This window comes from Diorhabda carinulata, chromosome 3, assembly GCF_026250575.1.
Source record: "Diorhabda carinulata isolate Delta chromosome 3, icDioCari1.1, whole genome shotgun sequence".
Classification (NCBI taxonomy): Eukaryota; Metazoa; Arthropoda; class Insecta; order Coleoptera; family Chrysomelidae; genus Diorhabda; species Diorhabda carinulata.
In genome coordinates this window covers 25,577,378-25,597,474 of record NC_079462.1, presented here as the reverse complement: position 1 = coordinate 25,597,474, position 20,097 = coordinate 25,577,378, and the positions used below count along the sequence as shown (strand labels likewise).

Here is a 20,097-nt window from a genome sequence, read left to right as displayed (position 1 = left end):
TCTATTATCTCAACGGAATTTCATATTTCATGGTAGATGTTAGAAATATGTAAATTTCAAGAAAAACTGAGGGTTTCGCTAATAACTTTTCAGCCTCGTATAATATAATTTTTATAATATGAGATCTCAACAATGAGTTGGTGACTTTATAAATCAAACAAAACTTCATGATTAAAAATTATTTCATTTGTCGATCTTTGCCTTTCAACTATCTACACTTTGTCCTTTAGTTTGTATTCCTTCTCAAAAATAAGATTAGCTCGTCATCCGAATAGGTATTTGTTGACAATATCATTCCATAGGTTCAATTAAATAATTTTGCAGCGTCCTTGGACATTGTTCCAAGGCAAAAGAAATCTTTTCATTGCTAAATTCGGTCAATTGTCAATTATCTCAAATTCGTTTGAAGATTGTTGATGTTGATTAAACCACGTAATTTTGAGAAAAACGGTTAGATCATTCGAAATAAAAACCATTCACCTATGTAAGATGTCTTTATCGTTCACAATGTTGATCTCGTGAATTCGTTCAATTATTTCGTACGTAGATATTAATTTTTGGTGATTGTACTACCACAACTAAATTACATAAATCAGTTCATGATCATTTCAAAAAAGTGTACTTTTTTCTCATGTGATAATTCGTGATCAATTTAAATAAAACACAAACTCAAGAACTCAGCTTGTTGACCTGCAATGTTACCATTTCAGTTGTAAGGCGGGTTATTCGAAAAGACTCGCTCACGACTGTATTGATTTTAAAGATTTCCATTAAAAAATTTCGAAAATTCACATATCTAGTGCGAGTTGATGATTATTATAATCAAATAAGTGTATGGAAATGATTGCTACCTTGAATCAATTCAGATATCTTCAGTCAAATCATAATTTAATTTGGAATTAAATCTAATTATCTGAATTATAATATTTCTCGTGTCAACTAAGTATACATCCGTCTACGATAAAATTCATCACAATAGATTTTTAGAAGTGCTTCTCAGATTTCGATAGATTCTCATGCAAGCTTTGATACTTATTATTTACATATTTATCTAACTTTGCTTACATTAGTAGAACAAAGTCCAATGATAGCATTTGAATAATTATCTATCTATTGTAGTATATATAATAGAAGTTGTGGATTAAATACTGTAAAGGTGTATTGAGTATTTCCAAAATGTTACACGCTCAGACCTCATTATGTGTTACCTTAATATCTGTATTGATTACTATCAACTGTAAACTTATTGAAGACGCTACTATAGTTCAGTTACCAAAAGGTAAAATTCGAGGACATATTTTGAAAAGCGCTAATAATAAGGATTTTTATGCTTTCCAAGAAATTCCCTACGCTGCTCCTCCAGTAGGACAAAACAGATTCAAAGTAAGTATCACATTTAATCAGGATGAACTAATGGAAATGGATGTTCAAAAATGTTAATGCTTTGTTTTCACCACAATAAATATTGTGATTTGTTTCGTTCAGGAACGAGTTAAAATGTGGATGGAATTAAGTTAAATTAAACCCTTTTTTTGTATGTATGTCTGCATGTAACGGAAATTTTCCATACTTGTTATAGACCGATGACAATCATTTCATATATTCGTACTATTATCCGTAGGTCATCAAAAAAATCCTGAAATAGATAGTTTTTGTATATTTAATGCCGCTTCCAAGTCTACAAACATAGTGACTTAACTATTGTTCTTGACATTCAAATTTAGATCTTGGAAGGTCTTTCCATAAAGTATTCAGTAGTACCATATTTAACTGACTAATATTCATATATGGAAAATGAAAAGAAAATTTAGTTTCTCCCCATCTATGTGATAATTTATGAATTCCTATTATATAATGAATTGAAGAATGTGGATTTTACTTCAGAATCCATGGGCCTTGCACAATCAGAAAGCCGTATGTCGCATAGCAACCGTCGTAATTTAAAAATTCAAATATCAATTGCTCATATTTCGCATCATAAGTTTGTATAGTTTTTTTTAATAAATGCATATAGCAGTGAAAGCGATAATAACGATCAAATCTCTATGACACCAGAAATTGTAGAAATTGCAAAAACAACTTCTTGCTTCTTCCCCGAAGAATCAAACATATACGGCCTCTATGGAATGGAGAAATATATCAATAAAGTGAAATATTATTTTTCGGAAGAGGTTCTTTTGGAAAATTTTACCAAACTTTCTGAAAACTATAAATCTTTGTTCTTGTGGAAGAAAAACTCAACGTTAAGTTTAACTATATTATATATAATAGTTTAAACTGCGAGCTATTCTCAAGCGAAAAGGAGACGGATATCAACTAAAGAAAGATATTAACTTCACAAAAAATAAATAAATTCATTACAGAAGCTCCAGATGATGTATACCTCGCAACAGAGGTAACAAATACAAATTACGTAAAAACAAGGTTGCACAGTGTAAATCTATATATATCGGACAGCATTTTGTTACCTTGCTGGTTGATTGAGGTGGAGATATTGCGACACAAGGGCTGGAAAAGCACTCTATACTAGAAGGTTACGTGGATGATTCCATGACAATAAAACAATATTCAACAAATTTATCATCAAATACTCAAACTTTAAATGTCTTCCATTTTGACCAAGAATGAACAACATGAGTAGTAGATATAACTAACTGCACTAAAGTCACGAATAATTTTATCAAAAAGTAAATTTGACACCAATTTGTTTTGTGTACATAATATCTAATTTGTTAAGCTGTTTTTGTAATAATAAAAATGGGAATATATTTAGTGGAAATGGAACAAAATCTATTCAATTATTTTTTTAAAGTGTGATTGTTTACTTGTTTTTTTTACTCGGATGATTACAACACACGACTGTCGTAATTTCATCCTCGTAAATAACAGGTATCATTATCCCTTATTGTGAAATATATTATTAATCAAACAATAATAGCACATTAAAAATTATGATATCAAATCAATTGATATAAAATAATTTTCAACAAAACTAAATGCCTGAAACAAAGACAGTTAACAAATGGAGAACACACTCTTCTCAAACATTACGAATAACTTCAGGAGTAATCATATTAGAGTTTCTAATTCGGTCTTGCAGCTCTTGTAGATTTCACGGTTTATCTACATACCGGATATTTTAGTAGCCCCATAAAAAATCTACTTTCTATATCTGAATATCTTGTCTATTGGTCCACGTCTTCCAGGAAAATACAGGTTTAAAAGTATCGAACATCACTTGCCTATTGCAGGGCTGTTGTAATCAGATACTATAATCTGGTGAGCTCGGAAATATATTGGCAAAGACTGTTCTATTCGCAGAAATTGTAAATAATGTGCCACTGCAAGATTTTCTTTAAGACTAATAAGTACCAATAATTGTGTTATCAATTATTCACGTCTAGATCTTGAATTTTTGATGGTGTTGATAACAATGTTTTGATATTCAGTGAGGGTTATCCTTACTTCAATATCTGTCCTTTTAAAGATTACTGATCCATTTAGACAAAATATGGATATCATAAATCTTGCAATCGGCGATAGGCATCATCATCGTTAAGTTCTTGATGTAAAGGTTTCTTTTAGAGTTTAGACAAAAACATCTTGTGTCATGACATCTAATTTTTTAATGTTTATATCGCAACAATTGTATATGTCGACGTTATGGTGCATTGACTCTAGTTTCGTATCTAATTTTTTTTTTACTCACGACATGATGCCGTCCGTGAAGTCGTGGTAGAGATGTAATAATAACAAAATTTATAAATGAATAAAACTTCGTCGTTTATGCCTATTTAAATTCTCAGGAAATTTCTATTTCTTACTATTATTATTATTCCCTTAGTAGTGTTCCTGATGTACCCAGTATGCTCCTACGTCTAATCCATTTTCTTACTCTCACTCCTGTTTTCAATTTCTGTCTCAACTTCAAATTAACTAGCGTTACCAATACATTTGCTACTGAATTTAGGAGTCTGATAATGGTGTGTCGCAAAACCAGTGTTACTACGTGTCATCATCACCTAGTGTCATAATGCCGAATGTCAAACATTGTCACTGCATGTCGTGCCATGACATGACTATCTCTGAATTTTTCTTAATGTTACTGATGTTGATAGGCGGATAAGCCTGCTTGTTTTTTAAAATTTTTACACTTTAGAATTGGTGATTCTGTCAAAATTCCAACTGATATTTCAATTGACTATACAACTTGATTTTTATCCATCAATTTCTGTTGCGTTTTCGTCTTCAGCGAAGCCCACGTTATTACTAAAATATACAATGTTACGAATAATTCCTAGTAAATCATTTGAAAAATCGACCCACCCCAGAGTTTTTGTAAACAGTAATTTCCTTTCCAAATAACAAATTTGTTCCATAGTTCAGTCTCCCTCTGAGTACATATCATATGGATATTTATTTTGAATTGTTGTCTATCTAAGATATTACGAACCAATATTAATATTCCGCTTGCTACTGAATTACAAATCTGCAAGAAAAATACGTTGAATGTGATAAAATGTAATCGTCGTTCTTCTATTTTATTATAATGTTACATTCACTAGTGATTCACTAGGATTTCCGTATTATCTCTAGTTACCCAAGAACGAGGGAGATATTGTAGATATAAAATCCGTTACTGAAAACACAGGGACATAATAGTGCCGGTTTGAGTTTTAAGTAGATTTAAATTTATAAAAGCAACAATTAAATGATAGTTCTTTCAATACAAATACAATCTATTTTTGCAGTTACCTAAAGAACCTGAAGCTTGGAATGACGTACTTGATACAACGAAAAATACAAAAATTTGTTACCAATACGAGACCCGCTATCATAATTTAGAAATTACAGAAGACTGTTTGTATTTGAATGTTTACACTCCACGGGTTAGTACATCCATATCTAATTTTTGAATCTAAAGAAATTTCCAAATAATATATCAATTTGATAATTCTATACGTTTCAATCCTAGATTCCAGGAAGTGATGATTTACTTCCAGTTTTATTTTATATTCATGGTGGAAGTTTGGTAAACGATTCAGGAACTATCGAATATTACGGACCAAAATATTTGATTGATCATGAAGTTGTTATAGTGACTATCAACTACCGCATGGGTCCTTTTGGTAAATATTCAATTTTTTATATTGAAGATATACTTTTAGGTATTATATCATATAATATATAAAAGAGCAGTAATAGAGTAAAGTGGGAGTCATTATTTGTTAAAATGCTGAAAATATCTCCATTCCACGATTTGATACAACATAATTGTTTGATGATGTTTCGTAGCATTTCTTGGTTAATGTCATACTTTAATTTAGAATCATGTGAAGATAGATGACACATTCAACGAAAAAAACATACTTAATTTTCAAAGTAATCTTCTTTTAGCTCCATACAATTTTCTAAGCGATGTTCAATAAGTTCGACATTCTTTTTAGGATAAGAATCGTCAAACTTCTCAAAATATCCTTTAACTGCCGACACACCTCTTCATTGTTGGAAAATATTTGACCACCGAGCCCTTTTTTCGAGTCTGGGAACAAAATAATCCGATGAAGCTTAATCTGGCGTATGAGGTGTGAGCTGGTACATTGTCTTCATTAACAACTTTCTTCTTAGCTATATGCGGCCGATTTTGCTTGATTTTTTCGCTCAAACGTTGCAATAAGCTCGCATAATACAGGCCGTTGATAGTTTTTCCTTTTTCAAGATAGTCAATGAACATTATCTCACGCGCATCCCATACGTCTGACGTTATGACCTTGCCTGCAGATGGAACGGTCTTTGTCTTCTTTGGAGCTGGTTCTCCTTCTTCAGTCACGTGATGTACCCACGTTTCATCCGTGGTATGAAATGGCTCAACAATTTGGCATCATTTCTGTGAAACATTCCAAACACTCGATGGAAACATCTTCACGTTTTTGTTCTATAGCAAACGCGACACCCATCTTGCGCACAACTTCTTCATGTCCAAATTTCCAGTTAATATGTGATGTACCGTACTTTTGAAATGCTTAATATATCTACTAGCTTGCGCACTTTCAGTCGACGATCCACCAGTACCGGTTTTTCTTCAACATTACTGGAGCCGTCACCTCATGTGGTCGACCACCGCGATGCTGTTTTTCGCTGGTCGTACAGCCTCGTTTAAACTCTGCTACCCAATATTTTACTGTTGATAACGAAGGAGCAGTCTCTGTCTATCTAATTCAGCTTCTTGTGTCACTTAACGATGATTAGATTCTTCCATGTTTACAAATTTACTGGCGTCGTCAAGTTTGAAACATATGTTTTATATATCGTGTACTTTCAAATACAGTGGTATTTTTTAAGTAACTACCGCCATCTCTAGGTCAGGCCAGGTATTTCTGGGACATTGTTTTTTAAGATAATTATTCACCAGATAAAAAATATACAGGAACTAGGCTAATTCGATTCCACTTCAAAGTGAGTTTATAAACTGAATTTTACTATGGAAAGTCGAAAAAAATCAAATTTAAGATTCTCACGTTTTTATATAGTCTGCACTGAGGAAAATTAATCATAAACGTGATCGACATCATTAGTTCTTGCTCTCAGGTTTGTGACTTACGTTTCTCTAGATTTCTTTCAAAAGGTATGTTATATAACGGAAATTTATCTACAAATCTTTTCAATCATTTGACATTGAATGAAATATACAAAACGGCACAAACCTTTTCATATAGAATGATGCATAATCGGTAGAAATGGATGTGTGAGAATTTGCGACTGGCAGTTTCTTAACTGTCACTTCAGAGATGATTCGATTCATGTTTTCCCCTTACATTTCTGTCTAAAAGAACTGAAAAGACGAATGGGTATTGATCAATGAAGTATCACTATTTCTATAGAATATTAAACGAGAATTTTTCAATCTAATATACATCGGACAGATTGTAATAGCGCGGAAAAATTTTAGTAGCAAAACTCAAATTTCAAATTCAATAAAGTCAATTAATTCAAGTTGTATGGTCAATTTGACTTTAAACATAAATTTATACAATGAATTTCTGTTAAATGGGACCCTTTTAAACTTACCAAGAGAATTTTTTTAATTTGCAAAACGAAGCTATTAGATCAACATCAAAGTTTCTATGAATAGAATGAAAGGAACGAAAACTTGCCATCAGAACGGGTGATGTTTTTAAAAAATCTCTCTAAAACAGTTCTCTCATAAGAAAATAAAACCTTAAAATAGACTAACATTAAAATTAATCACTTCCACAAGAGATGCTCAACAAATGATTCAAATGAACACCGTAGAATCGCAATTAATCATGAAACAACTCATTAACAATAAATTGATCATTATTACAGAAAAAAATTAAATGTTAGGTTAGGTTACCTGAATGCTAAACACGATCTTTAACAGAAGCTGCGAGGGTAATATTTTCATGATTTCACTTATAAGGCATTTCTCTCAAATAACAATGAATCTCTGTGTTATAGATCCATTGAGTCATATCTGGCTGAGAAAATCTGCTACAAGTTGAATTGGGTGAACTCTCAACCGGCTCTAGTAACTCTACACTAATTGTTGAAATTTTCTCTATGAGAACGTAGTTGGAATATACCATGAATCTGGGTACTTTGGATTGAAAACGCTGTATCTTTGAGATTTTCGTGTTTATTATTAAAACGCAGAGTAAGAGTATATAAGACCAAATAGTTCTTTATAGTTTTGTATATAATCACCTTGTTCGTGAGAAATTTTTGGAATGACTGGCTCATCAGCCAGTACATTTTCTTGTAAATCAAGCCAAGCTGTTATTTCTTTCAACTTATATGTTCACTCCAGGCATGGCTCCTATCTAGCTAGATAGCAAAGTATTCCAGCTTTGGGAGTAATGCACAGGTCATCGAAATAATAGGACAACTATCTCTCTTAAGGGTTACTGATTTTCACGGTTTCATCCATTTATCGAATTGCCGAGGTGGCTAAGGTAGTGGCGTCTGTGCGATTTATTATATTCCACATAAAAGTATTTTTCGGTGAAAAAGAGTACCAGACTTCAAAAAATGTGTATGGTAAGCGGGTGGCGTATTGGGTAATGAAACCAAATTGGTGGTTGCAGATTAGGCTCTAGTACCGGTTTTGGTTTTTAGAGGAAGAGTCTCGAACACTTCAGTTATAATAGGCGGGAGGCTGATAGGTCTGGATGATTAGTTATCATTGGAATGTTTTTGCTTTATAATTATCTGGGCTACTTTTCACTGGGGTGGGATAGAGCCCAAGCTCAGCATGGTATTCAAGATCATAGTTATTGATCTGATACCTTCTGTTAAAAGTTCCTTCAGGATACTACCTGTGATCAGGTATACCCAGCATAATAATTATATTTAGAATATAATGGCGATGACGAAATATACAAAGAAATTGGTAAATTATTGTGATATGAAATTCAATATAAATAGATAAAAAAGCAATACATTGAATCATTACTTGAATATAACTTTCCAATAGATCCAAATAGAATACTATTTAACGTTTCAAATATATTTCTTCCACTTAAAAAAAGGATTTCAATCAAAACAATTATTTGACCTCTATAAACCACATATTAAGAGAGTTATAGCTTAAGTCAGAATGACAAATTCAGAAACTGAAAGCATAGGAAAAAAATTATTATCCTCAACAGATTTATCTACACTGATCCCTCTTTGTTCTTGTGACCTAAGTTAACAATCAATTTTTTTCTTTTATTGTCAATCCACCGTGGAAGCGTTGATGATACTCAACAATCTTTTTTTATTACCACTACGTGATTATCTTCACATTTCGAAAGTAAGTTGATCATTACATTTGTGTATCAAACTTTTTATAAGAAATGCTTTTAACACTCAAACATTTATCCATTTTAAGGATTCGTCGGAACTAATGACGGCGTTATTCCATTGAATCTTGGTTTTAAAGATCAAGTATTGGCTATCGAATGGGTGAATCAGAACATACATTTGTTTGGTGGTGACCCAGATAGCGTGACTTTAGTCGGACAAAGTGCTGGGTCTCTGTCAGTTGGGTATCACCTTATTGGTCCATGGAATAACGGAAAGCGTGAGTACTTTCATCTTATATATTATTCAATGGATATTAATATAATTTTTATTGGAATTTTCAGAGTTATTCCATGGGGTTATCATGCAGAGCGGTACCCCGGTATCAGGTTTATTGGAACAACAACCGGGTACTGAAACAGAAACAGCTTTTCAGCTTGGTAGAGCTATTGATCCGTCGTTTACCTCAAATAACACCAAAGATTTATTGAAGTTACTTATAGATGCCGATGCACACGATCTTATGTGGGTATGTATTTGAGTATACTGAAATTCTCCTTAGAAACTTCTTTAAATCTTTATATCTATTCATCCATTTCATATTTGATGCAGTAATTAATAATAATCAATATTGGAAGATTTTTTCTTCATATGGTAATGAGTTGTTGAAGAAATTTACAACGTATCCTCAGATATGTGTAATGATTTCTGTAGATGGAAATTTTCTAAGAAACATCTTATTCACATGTGTAGGAGGTCCATATACCGAATCAGTGGTCAACTAAAATTTTCAATTCTCACTATAATAAAGAATTCAAAGTGGACTAATTAAAGCTGGCTTACCAATAATTGATGATAATTGAATAGAATATTAAATATAAGACTCCACTGAACACACTTCTAAATCGGCGTATTTTTTAATTCATTTTTGGACTTCGTCTGTGCTTGTTCTCTAGTAATTGATCCAACTGCGCGAGATATTTTCTTTTTTAATTACTTTCCATCATACGCATTGTGTTATATTAATTAGTTTCTAGTAAACTATTTGCTTCACAGTTCCCTTTATGAAAAAATCGTTCATTGTAATGTCTTGGGTCAATATATCATATTAATTCTCTCTAAAACCAACTATTTAGGTCAGTCAGTAATCCTTTGTGTAGAAGGAACCACCATGTTGGGAGAAATAATTTTGTCGAATATTTAATTAGAGTTGAATGAAAAATCTTTGCAGAATTTGTAAGTTAAAACACTGATTTAACATTCCTTCAATAAAGAAAGGTCTGATGATTCCTAGCTCGTATGACATGGTACACTAAACATTCACTTATTTGAAATATACTACCCTCCTGCTTCAATAACTTACCTTCGTTTCAATACCCAACAGTTGTAGCACCAATTATGTTAAAAGTATTTTCGTCAGAAAAAAAATTGATAATTTAAGTAAAATTCTCGTTTATAAAATTAGTTACTCTTAAGACAAACAGAAATGCAATCGCTTCTTCCATTTTCTCCTAAAATTTTTTATTGACAGGAATAAATTCCGTTTGCTTTTTTAATTCTACGTAATTATTATTTACTTATGTTTGTAATTATGGCTCATTTCTAGGTGACATTTTGGCATCTGAATCTACAATTAGTCCTGCATCAGTTTCATGATAAGCTTTGGTATTTTTTTCTTCTTATAATGTATGATTTTTGTTGTGAGAAATTTCTTGATCAAACCTCAAGCACTACTTTTGTTCATTGTTGTAGATATTTCACTTAACAGAGAAAATCAAAATATTTATCAAAACTTCTTCCTGGATTTTACACAGAAAAATAAGTTTTGCTAAATTTATAAGTTCTTTGAATAATTTATAAATTTCTTATTTTTAAATATCTATACTTTCAAATGATTATTGGATGATATATTTTATTACTCCTATTTCATTTTTACCAAAACATCCTGCACTTATTACCATTCTCCTTTATCTATATCTGTACTTTTGAATTTGTAATTTCAAGAGTTTGAATAACAAATACTAGTGATTCTATATATTCTGCATTTTCGTCATTTTGAAAATCTTTTACGTTTACTCTAAATCACCAAATTAACAATTCAACATCTTCTGTGTTTTAGAATGTCTTTCAAAATAGGGTTCTTATAATGTTATTAATATTTATTGTTAAATTACTGTTATTATATTACTATTCAATGGAGCTATATATGGAGATATAATGACAAATTTTTTATTATTATTATTCTAATATGAAATAATAGTAATTAGCAAGAAATTTAAGCTACTTTTTTTATTAGAAGATATAATTGGAAAAGCTATTTTGAAATAGAACAATTTCTATACTCCACGTGATAACAAAAATAATGGAAAAATTGATGATTTTTTTCTAGACACACATTGTTGGTGGCGCTGCTCTTGAAAGAGATGGTCCATTTTCTTATCTACCGCTGCAGTCTTTCATAGATGGAAATTATAAGAAGGTTCCGGTATTACTAGGCTTCAATTCTGAAGAATGGTTGTTTGCTTGTGAGTATTCTTCGCAATTAATAGAAAAATGTTTTCCAGTTAACTATTAACATTTAACATTATTTTTACCTGTTTCTGAAACCAATTTTCAATTAGAGGAGACCTAAAATGTAGACGATTGATCAACAAGGCTATTTAGATCCTTTTTACGAGAATGATCAATCTTCATTGTCTTTTTAGTCCAGTCTGTCGCTAATTATTCACCATACGGTCCTTTCCATTGTTTGATTCTCATTCTACTCAGGTCTTCCTCTACTTTTTGCAACTGATTGAATCTGGGCCTTCTCTTCCTTCTTATAACCGAATCTCATAATAGCATTGGAAAATATGTTTTCACCTGCTCTCCACGGATGCTCTTGCTATCTTATTTTTTTACTTTTAATCAAATCTCTCTTCTTTACTTCTTATATTGCTGTTAATCATTATTCCCAGATGTTCGTAGTCTTTCAAATTCATAATCTCGTAGTTTTATTCTCTCTGCTTCGAATTACTTCCCATATCTCATGATTTTTGTTTTATTTTCATTTATTTTAACCATATTTCTTCTCCATCTGTTGTCCGTTCCTTCAACATACTTTGTATTATATTTCATCCTTGCTTTTTCGAGTTCCCAATATTCATATATCTCACTATGTGCTCTAGCGACAAAGTGTTGAATGTAGTGTTTTCTTTATTGATTGGGAATTATACAATTTCTCTTTTGCTGGTCAGTACACTTCCTTTTGATTCGTTCATAGTTATTGCGATAATTAAATCTCGTTTTTATCCATTGGTCCTCTATAAACGGCATTTTAATATCGATTTGGTCCAAATGTTTTTTTTTTTAAATTGTGTATATGTGGATATATCTTCTGCGAACTCACATTATATCTCCGTCTATGGTTTGGTATACTCGTCAGGCTTCCCTGTATGATAGTTTCCGTTATTTTGAAAACTAATTTTGGTACCTTAAAAGGCCCCACTGTGAACATTCTGAAACTGTTGTTACTTAATTTTGATTGCTATTTTCGGAAAAGTGTGAGCAATGTATAGAGAAAGTTTTTGAGTTGAAAAAATTCAAATACTAATTTAAAGAAATTGCTTGAACTCGTCGATTAATATTTGTATGTATAAACAGTCTCTAAATTTAGATATATGACATTATTCTTGATCGAATGTGTGAAGTTGTGTATAACTGCCACACATCCAATTATTATTATTCATCGCCAATTACAAAATAAAAAAATCAGCTGCGTCAGAAATCAAATAATTGAATACAATTAAATAATGAACAACTCAATCTTAGAGCGAAAATAATCACTTAGCTCATCAGTATTTGCCCATATGATCTTATTTTCCAAATATATAAAAATTTCGAATGATTAAGGTTAGATATCTCAATAGTTACTAAGCAGCTCTCCTTTTATATTTCCATTTACCACGAAATTCATAAGTGAACAATTCTTGTGAAATAGGGTTACACACCATCTTGCTGAAAGCGAGGTTATTAGCATGTACATAGCTAGAAAACTGCAGAAACTGCAGATTACATCATTGGTGAGCTCCCAGCATATAGATAGGTATAGGATTCAAACACTTGGGCAAGATTTATAGATTCACTTCTCAAAGGACATCAGGCTTTGGTATACGAAAGGTATTTAACAATCATCCCACAAATCCAACTATAAACTATTTTGTTAAGTGTATTAAAATGAAAGTTAGTTTGTTTTTATTCATGTTGGTTGGATTTCAATTTAAAATTAGTTATACCGTATCGAGAAATAATGAGCTCTATATTGAGAAAGAATACAGTATACTCCTCTGTATATGGTACTTATATCCTATACAAAAGGATATCAATTTTTAGTTTTTAGTTCCACTGTAATTTGAAATATATCGACAATAATTTTAAATATCAATTTATGTGAAACAACTAGTAAACTAACTAGATTCTGTAGAAACTTGGCAATAATGCGATGGTCGGATGTTGAACATGTTCCCCAATTTGCATTTCATTGAGTCAAGTTTTCCTCATATAGCCCTTTGAAAAAAGTCTTTTAATCTATCTTATTAATCAGTTTGGATTAATTATATTGACGTTTTTTTCATCATTGAAGATTTCGATTTGAGCAATGAGTTCTTGGAAACAGTAGATCAGAATCCTGATTTGTTAATACGATCGCTACTAAATATGTCTACTGAAAACAGGCGCATTGCGGGAAAGCTATTACAACAACTCTATACGAAAAATAAAACTTTTGTTCAGGATTGGGGTGCGTACGTACGGGTAAGTATATTATTACATTACAGCACATTATTTTTTTGTTTACTATTACTATGTGATTACAGTTTTATCATTCATCAATCTACCCAGTATCATTTCAAATACCACTTCATTTGATAATGTATCCATAATTTATAATGGATTTTCCTATCATTATGATGGGATTGATTTTAGATATGATATTTCAGGCACGTCACATATAGATGAAAATAATAAATTCAAAAGAGATTACAACAAAATTTTTAGTAAAAAATGTAAAATCTTCTAAATGGATTTCCACCTATTTCGATAAAAATTTTCTTCACAGCTCTCTAAAATAAAAATAAGAAAAGAGAAGTTTCTCACGATTTTTGTTTAAAAACAACAGAAATTGTGCTAGATAAAAACTAAACCACAAAAAGTAAAAGATAGTTTTGATTATGTCTGTCGACTATCAGTTCGTGCGATATTTTTTTTTTTCACCCAATAACAAATATTGGGGTCCCAATCCGACGAGAACTGTCAACACTTGTATCTCATGAATTATCTAAATCAAGTGTAGGTGCGCAATGGAAACTGCATTCGAAAGAGGGCTTGGAAATTAAACGTTTAAATGTTTGAAGTCAATTCAAACTCTTATTTCGCCTGCTCCAGAAAAACTGCTTTTGTAACTGCAACACTATTTGTAGTAGTAGTGGCTGTCAATGAGGAAATAATCATTGAAGAGAAACTATAAACGCATCTCAGAATAATATTAACTAAAAATCAATTTATTTCACTTTCGTAATTAGCATTAGAATCATTTTTTCGCCTGCTAAATTTAGCAATTCGAATTAGTGCTTCTACTTCTGTTTCCGTGGATCTATTTGCATGTTTTGGACGAGAAAGCTTTTTTTTAATTGTGACGGCAACGATAATTTTAATTATACATTCACTTATAAAAAGGTTCAAAATTTCAATAGGAGCTAGAAAAGATCTTGTACCACTTTTATATCCAAGCTCTACCACGTTATTTTCGTTTAGAATTTTCCTAGTTGTACAAGTGTGTTTTTATTGGTTTCTGATTAAAAATAAGGAAATTGTGATAACGGAGACTGTGTATTGGATTAGTCGCACTGGTGAGATAGACTGTTTTACGTCTTCTGTTGCAAGAGGATTTCCATACCACGACACAATTAATTCCTAGTAATAGTTGACTTATTTCAAGGAGACTTACTCCCGATACGCTGTAAATATATGCAATTTCGCGCCACCTAGTCTCAAATTTATTACGAAAATGGAGCTTTCATCACACATGAGAATTCTAAATAATGGTTCTTAACTAAATGTCTCTTATGGTTTTTCAGTATATAACTGATGAATACTTCACTACAGGAATTTTTAAACAAGTAGAATTGGCTTCTTCGCACGTTCCATACTATCTATACAAATTTTCTTATAAAGGATATCTTGGTGAACAAATGGATATGTTACCATATTTACCCGCAGGTAATATATTATTATAATATTTTCCTTATAGTAGCTAACGACAATTTTGGAAGCGTGCATGCGATCAATTCTTAAACTGATTCGGAGTCAGACCCGTTACCAAAGCTATTATACACAGTATAACAACCATCTGGTTATATAAAATCGGGCAAAATGAGATCAGCACCGAGTTTGCGCCTCAATAATGAAAAATTTTATCAAATAAAATTTTTATTGTATTCCTTATACTAAGAAATAGTGTTTGCAGATTTTTATCTATGTTAAATTCCATTAAATAATTACATCGGGTTATATTTTATTAATAATTTTCTTAGGCACGATATTTCTTAATTTCCTGACACTAGTTTTAAGTCTGACTTCAATGGTAGGATTAATTATTATTCATTCAATACAAAATGCCAAGAAATGCCTTTAGCGAATTTTGTATCATTTTATAAAGCGGATCTGATTCGATCTTCTAGTTCCTAGAGGGTTTGAGGTACATCTCAAGCTATATATTGCAAATAGCGCTAAAGAAAAAAATCCAGTAGAATGAATTTAATGATAAGGACCATCATTGTGCTGTTACCAAATTTCCTTTGATAATTGTAAATGGCGAATACAATTGGCAAACAAAAGAAGTTGTGACTATCTATTACCATTTATTGTGTCTTCTTAAAAAAATTCTAATTAAATGTTCAACTTTTTTGGATATTGTGTCCTTCTTCCATCCCATGAGGGTTATACAATAAATAACGGTAATTCTGTCGATTTACAAATTCATAAATGTAGTATTCACATTAATTTCATCTATAATTGCTTTCCAAAATTGTAATCGTTTATCAGTTTCATCTCCCATTCAATGCTTATGTAATTGTACTTTATAAAGTTGAACTTAATTGTTTCAAGTATCTTTCGTTTCTTTCTCACTTATATCGTTATTTATTAAAAGTTTTGATATTGAAATATAGATTTTTTCAGTACACTTAGAGTTACATTTTTTTTGTTTAGTCCATAATCGGAAATTTTCTACACAACACACAGGTTCATAAAATTTTGAGACACTGTAAATATAAAAATATGAGAAGTTCCGTCGGAATAGGTATCTAACTCAACAAATCTGTGGTTTCCCCTTCTATTTTCAAAATGAATAATCTTGAATAAAGTAATTCTTTGACTTAGTTCAGATATAATTAATAATGTACTAATTCCAAATGTCATCTAAACTCGAATGAAATCAAACAGAAAAAAGCACTGAAGTATCAAACTTAATTGTTCTATTCGAATTGATTAACATTCTCAGCATACTATAATAATTCGGATATTAATATTAGGAGTGAATTTTATGTTTTTAAACCGCAACTCGTATGCTAGATACCCAATAAATCTTGTAAGAATTATACATACTATGTGATGCAAAATATTACCCTATAAAATCATTTTCCAAAAACTATAACGTAGCCAAAAATCTCCTACCTAATATCCATAATTACGTTTGTAATAGAAATAAATAATAGTTCCATTTCAAACTTCCATATCCTATTGAATTAATTATTCACGATTAGATGTAGAGACTGTCGCTCATGCTGAAGAAGTAACCTACATGTGGGATAACGGCAGCAATAGTGACCTAAGTCAATTTCCCAAAGAAGACGTGTTAATGTCCCAACGTTTCCTCAAGCTCTGGACCAATTTTGTCAAATACCAGTGAGTATATGGATACCTCATCGAATACAAATCGATTTGTCAAAAAATGAAGTTAATTAATCTTAAGTAAAAATATTCATATGCCTAGCAAGGTCATTTTGATTTTTCTCTGATATGTGCGAATGTCTTCTGATCAATTGAATATACAGAAATGAATCGTTTTGATAAGGATTTCACTCTGAATACATTATCAGTATATTTTATTTTTTTTTTATTTTATCTATATAAGACAAATCGTTTGTGTAGTGGTATCATTGTTATTGAATTATAATGAACATTCCTATTATTGTAACATGAATTGTTGTATCTATGACAATGGTTGCGGTCAAGGTGAGTTCCTCTCGAGCATGCAATGAATTGGATGGCTTTGAAGTACTTTTCAAATTTATTATTGATAGTTAAAACTAAATTTCATATTGCTGCATTATCTTTCTGAATCAGTTTTACCAAAACCGCTAGGTTATCACGAATATCGCATTACCGGATTGTTATTTGCCCAGGAGTACTTGGTTTGGACGACAAGAGGAGAGATATATAGAAGAAATTATAATATTATATACGGTAATATTGGTTAGTAATTTGACAAAGCTCAAATTAATTCATATGTTTGATTTTTACATATCTCTGACTGAACTTATATGGTACGTAATTACGAAGAGTGAACAACCTACAAAAATTCTAAGGATGTGAGGTACTTCAATCTGTGTGAAGTTCATAAGTTCCACCATAACCTCAACCACATTTTATTATTTGAATGCCTGTATGAAAAAGGACAGTCCTTACTAAAAATGGAATTTATCCATGGAAACATGTGTTGAAAGTCTCTAAGAGGATTGAACAAGAGTGCATCAATAATCTTGATACATATATAGTAATGAAGCATAGATGTATTTGAAGAAATCAAACAATATTGTCATGTGACATACCGTGATGTTGAGGAATTGTTGAGCTATAGTATGACTAGCATCAACATCATTACATGAACATTTTTCCCGTTGGATTCCACATAACCTATCAGATGAATGACTGATTCACTAAAATACTAAAAGGAAGGTGTAAAGAAAAAGGAAAAGAGAAACAACTATATAGTTATTCAAAGGCCGTCCAAAATGTGAGAACTTTACAGCAACGTATGACGGCCAATTCTAAATTGTACACAGCCATTGGAGATATTCAAAAAACGTCATAATTGTTGTGCCATTCAACACACAGCTTTAATTTGGTCTCTAATGCTGTCTATTTGTTCTCGCACTTCAGAAGTATAACCAATAATTGTTTGACACCGTTAATTTGGATCTATCTCCGTCGGAGTGAAAAACTATGCCGAGAATTGATTCAAACCAATAGATAAGAGTACTTAACTTGATTAAGACCATATTGAAATACAATAAAACTATTTTCGATAATGGATACTTGTTTCCTCAGAGAAAAATCAACAGTAAGGCAATATTCCACAGAATGTAAGTAAGTAAGTAAGAATTATATTATACTCCTTATGAGGACTAGAAAATTTTTATTGTTTCAAGAAAAAACATTCCATATTCCAGAGTTGTTGGTATTATTATCAACATATCAAACTAGAAACTAATTTCCAATAATAAGGATGTCACACATAACTCCAGGACGTAGATGCAAGAATAAAGTAACTTTACTGGAAAAATATACAAACTCTAGTGAATTTTCAATCTTTTCATAGCAGCCAAAAGCTTTCGCAAAATATGCGTTTCTGTCTACGATCATTTGTGTAACATCGCTTTCTACCAAACCATTTTCGTATGTTTGGCAACTGTAATTTGTCGAAGGGAATCGGACCAGGTGACAATGGCAGATGAAGCATTAAATCCTAACAAAGTTCATCGTAGTTTCTGCAACTATAGTAGAAGAATGGGCAGATTCCTTGTCGTGATGAAACAAACCCGTATTCTCAACTCTTTTTTATAAATTTTGGCATGAAAATATGACATCAAATCAGCCTAATATTGTCGCTTTTTCTTTTTGCTGAAAATCGAATCAGTTTCCACATTTTGGAATCTCATTGGGAGAAAAACTGCTTCTGTTTTCTTAAGCTCACTTTCCTTGATCCATTGTTTCGACTCACTTTGGAATACCTTTTAAGTTATAATTTGTTTGAATTGTTTTTTGAGTGAGCTAGAATACTAGCAATATTTTGGATTTCTTCAATATACAACATACATTTGATTTTTCTCACATGAATTAAGATTCGATTAAATATATAAATTATTGCTTTTAGTAACCCAACTCCAGAGGTAGATACTTTATTTGACAATGTGATTTGGGAGAAATCGAATGCCAGTATTAAATATTTGAATATCAACAAAACTTTTGCTATGCAAGAATATCCAAGACAATTTGAAGCTGTGAAAAGGATCAAAGAAACCTATATGGAACGACCTTATAATTGTATATGAGAGATACTATTTCGAATTACCTATTTAATTTTAGATCAATAAATAAAGAATATTGAAACGAAATTTTGTTTTATTCCAGTGTTAATCCACTACTATTTTGGTGGAAATCAATTTTACTCTCATTATGAGATAAATTGAAATAATTTGCAGAACAAATTTTTTAGAAATACTTTTCTGAATGTTATATGTGAATAAACAAACTGAAAAAATGAAAATTCTTACAGCGAAGTAAAATTGAAACATAAACTATTGGACAGAAGAATTTCAAATCTAAAAGATTACAAAAAGCTATAATTGCAGTGACTCAGAAAATATGTTAGGCATGTGCTTATTTATAATAATGTTACACTGAGGAAAACAATATAGATGTTGTTATAAGTACATCTCTTTGATAGATCATGGTAACTCATTATGATAACTTCTTAGAAATAATCCGAGGAAATTCCAGTAAATACTTCCATACGCATTATTGTAATTATTAATATTAGATACGTTACAATGTAAAGATAGTGTTCTATACGACAGCAGAAGAGCCCTCAAAGCATTCCACTTTTGCGAAATTGGATCAAAACTTATCTCTAAACTCACTATGAGCAAACAACAAAAATTACTCTGATGTAGGTACCGGTGTATACTGCAATGAACAAGGTGATCACCTGGTGCAGGAGGACAAGGAAAACTCTTTATATAGGACCACAATATTTTATAGGTTTCCTAATATGTCTTGAAAACTCAACAGTTATATAGGCAACTAGCCAAAGAATCATAAAGCTGATTTCAATAAAGATAATGCCTTCTTTTATTGCCAAATATGACAGAAATGAATTCGACTCCATTAAAATAACCGTTCTGATAATTCCCTGATAGATCAATAAGTTAAAGCGTTAGTGAAGTCCATTAACGGCCTTTACGTCCTAGTTCA

The 20,097-nt window shown here is 31.3% G+C and overlaps 2 protein-coding genes across 3 annotated transcripts in view; one reads left to right on the top strand and one right to left on the bottom strand.

Annotated features, from left to right (window-relative positions):
- LOC130892035 (uncharacterized) overlaps nucleotides 1-20,097 on the bottom strand; it is a 341,323-nt gene that overhangs the window by 30,993 nt on the left and 290,233 nt on the right. The gene's annotated exons all lie outside the window — the stretch shown is intronic.
- On the top strand, nucleotides 1,121-19,238 carry LOC130892026 (juvenile hormone esterase-like). 2 transcript variants are annotated; one of them, XM_057797207.1, is made up of 10 exons: nucleotides 1,121-1,383; nucleotides 4,752-4,889; nucleotides 4,976-5,129; nucleotides 8,894-9,085; nucleotides 9,150-9,334; nucleotides 11,195-11,330; nucleotides 13,427-13,596; nucleotides 14,919-15,060; nucleotides 16,605-16,746; nucleotides 18,998-19,238. In XM_057797207.1, the coding sequence occupies exons 1-10, from the start codon at nucleotides 1,177-1,179 to the stop codon at nucleotides 19,173-19,175; spliced, it is 1,644 nt and encodes a 547-aa protein (XP_057653190.1). In that variant the 5' UTR covers nucleotides 1,121-1,176; the 3' UTR covers nucleotides 19,176-19,238. The 2 variants fall into 2 exon arrangements, 1 of the variants encoding a protein (XP_057653190.1); XR_009058980.1 differs by lacking the exon at nucleotides 18,998-19,238 and adding an exon at nucleotides 17,404-18,209 and having other exon boundaries at nucleotides 1,134-1,383; nucleotides 16,605-17,307.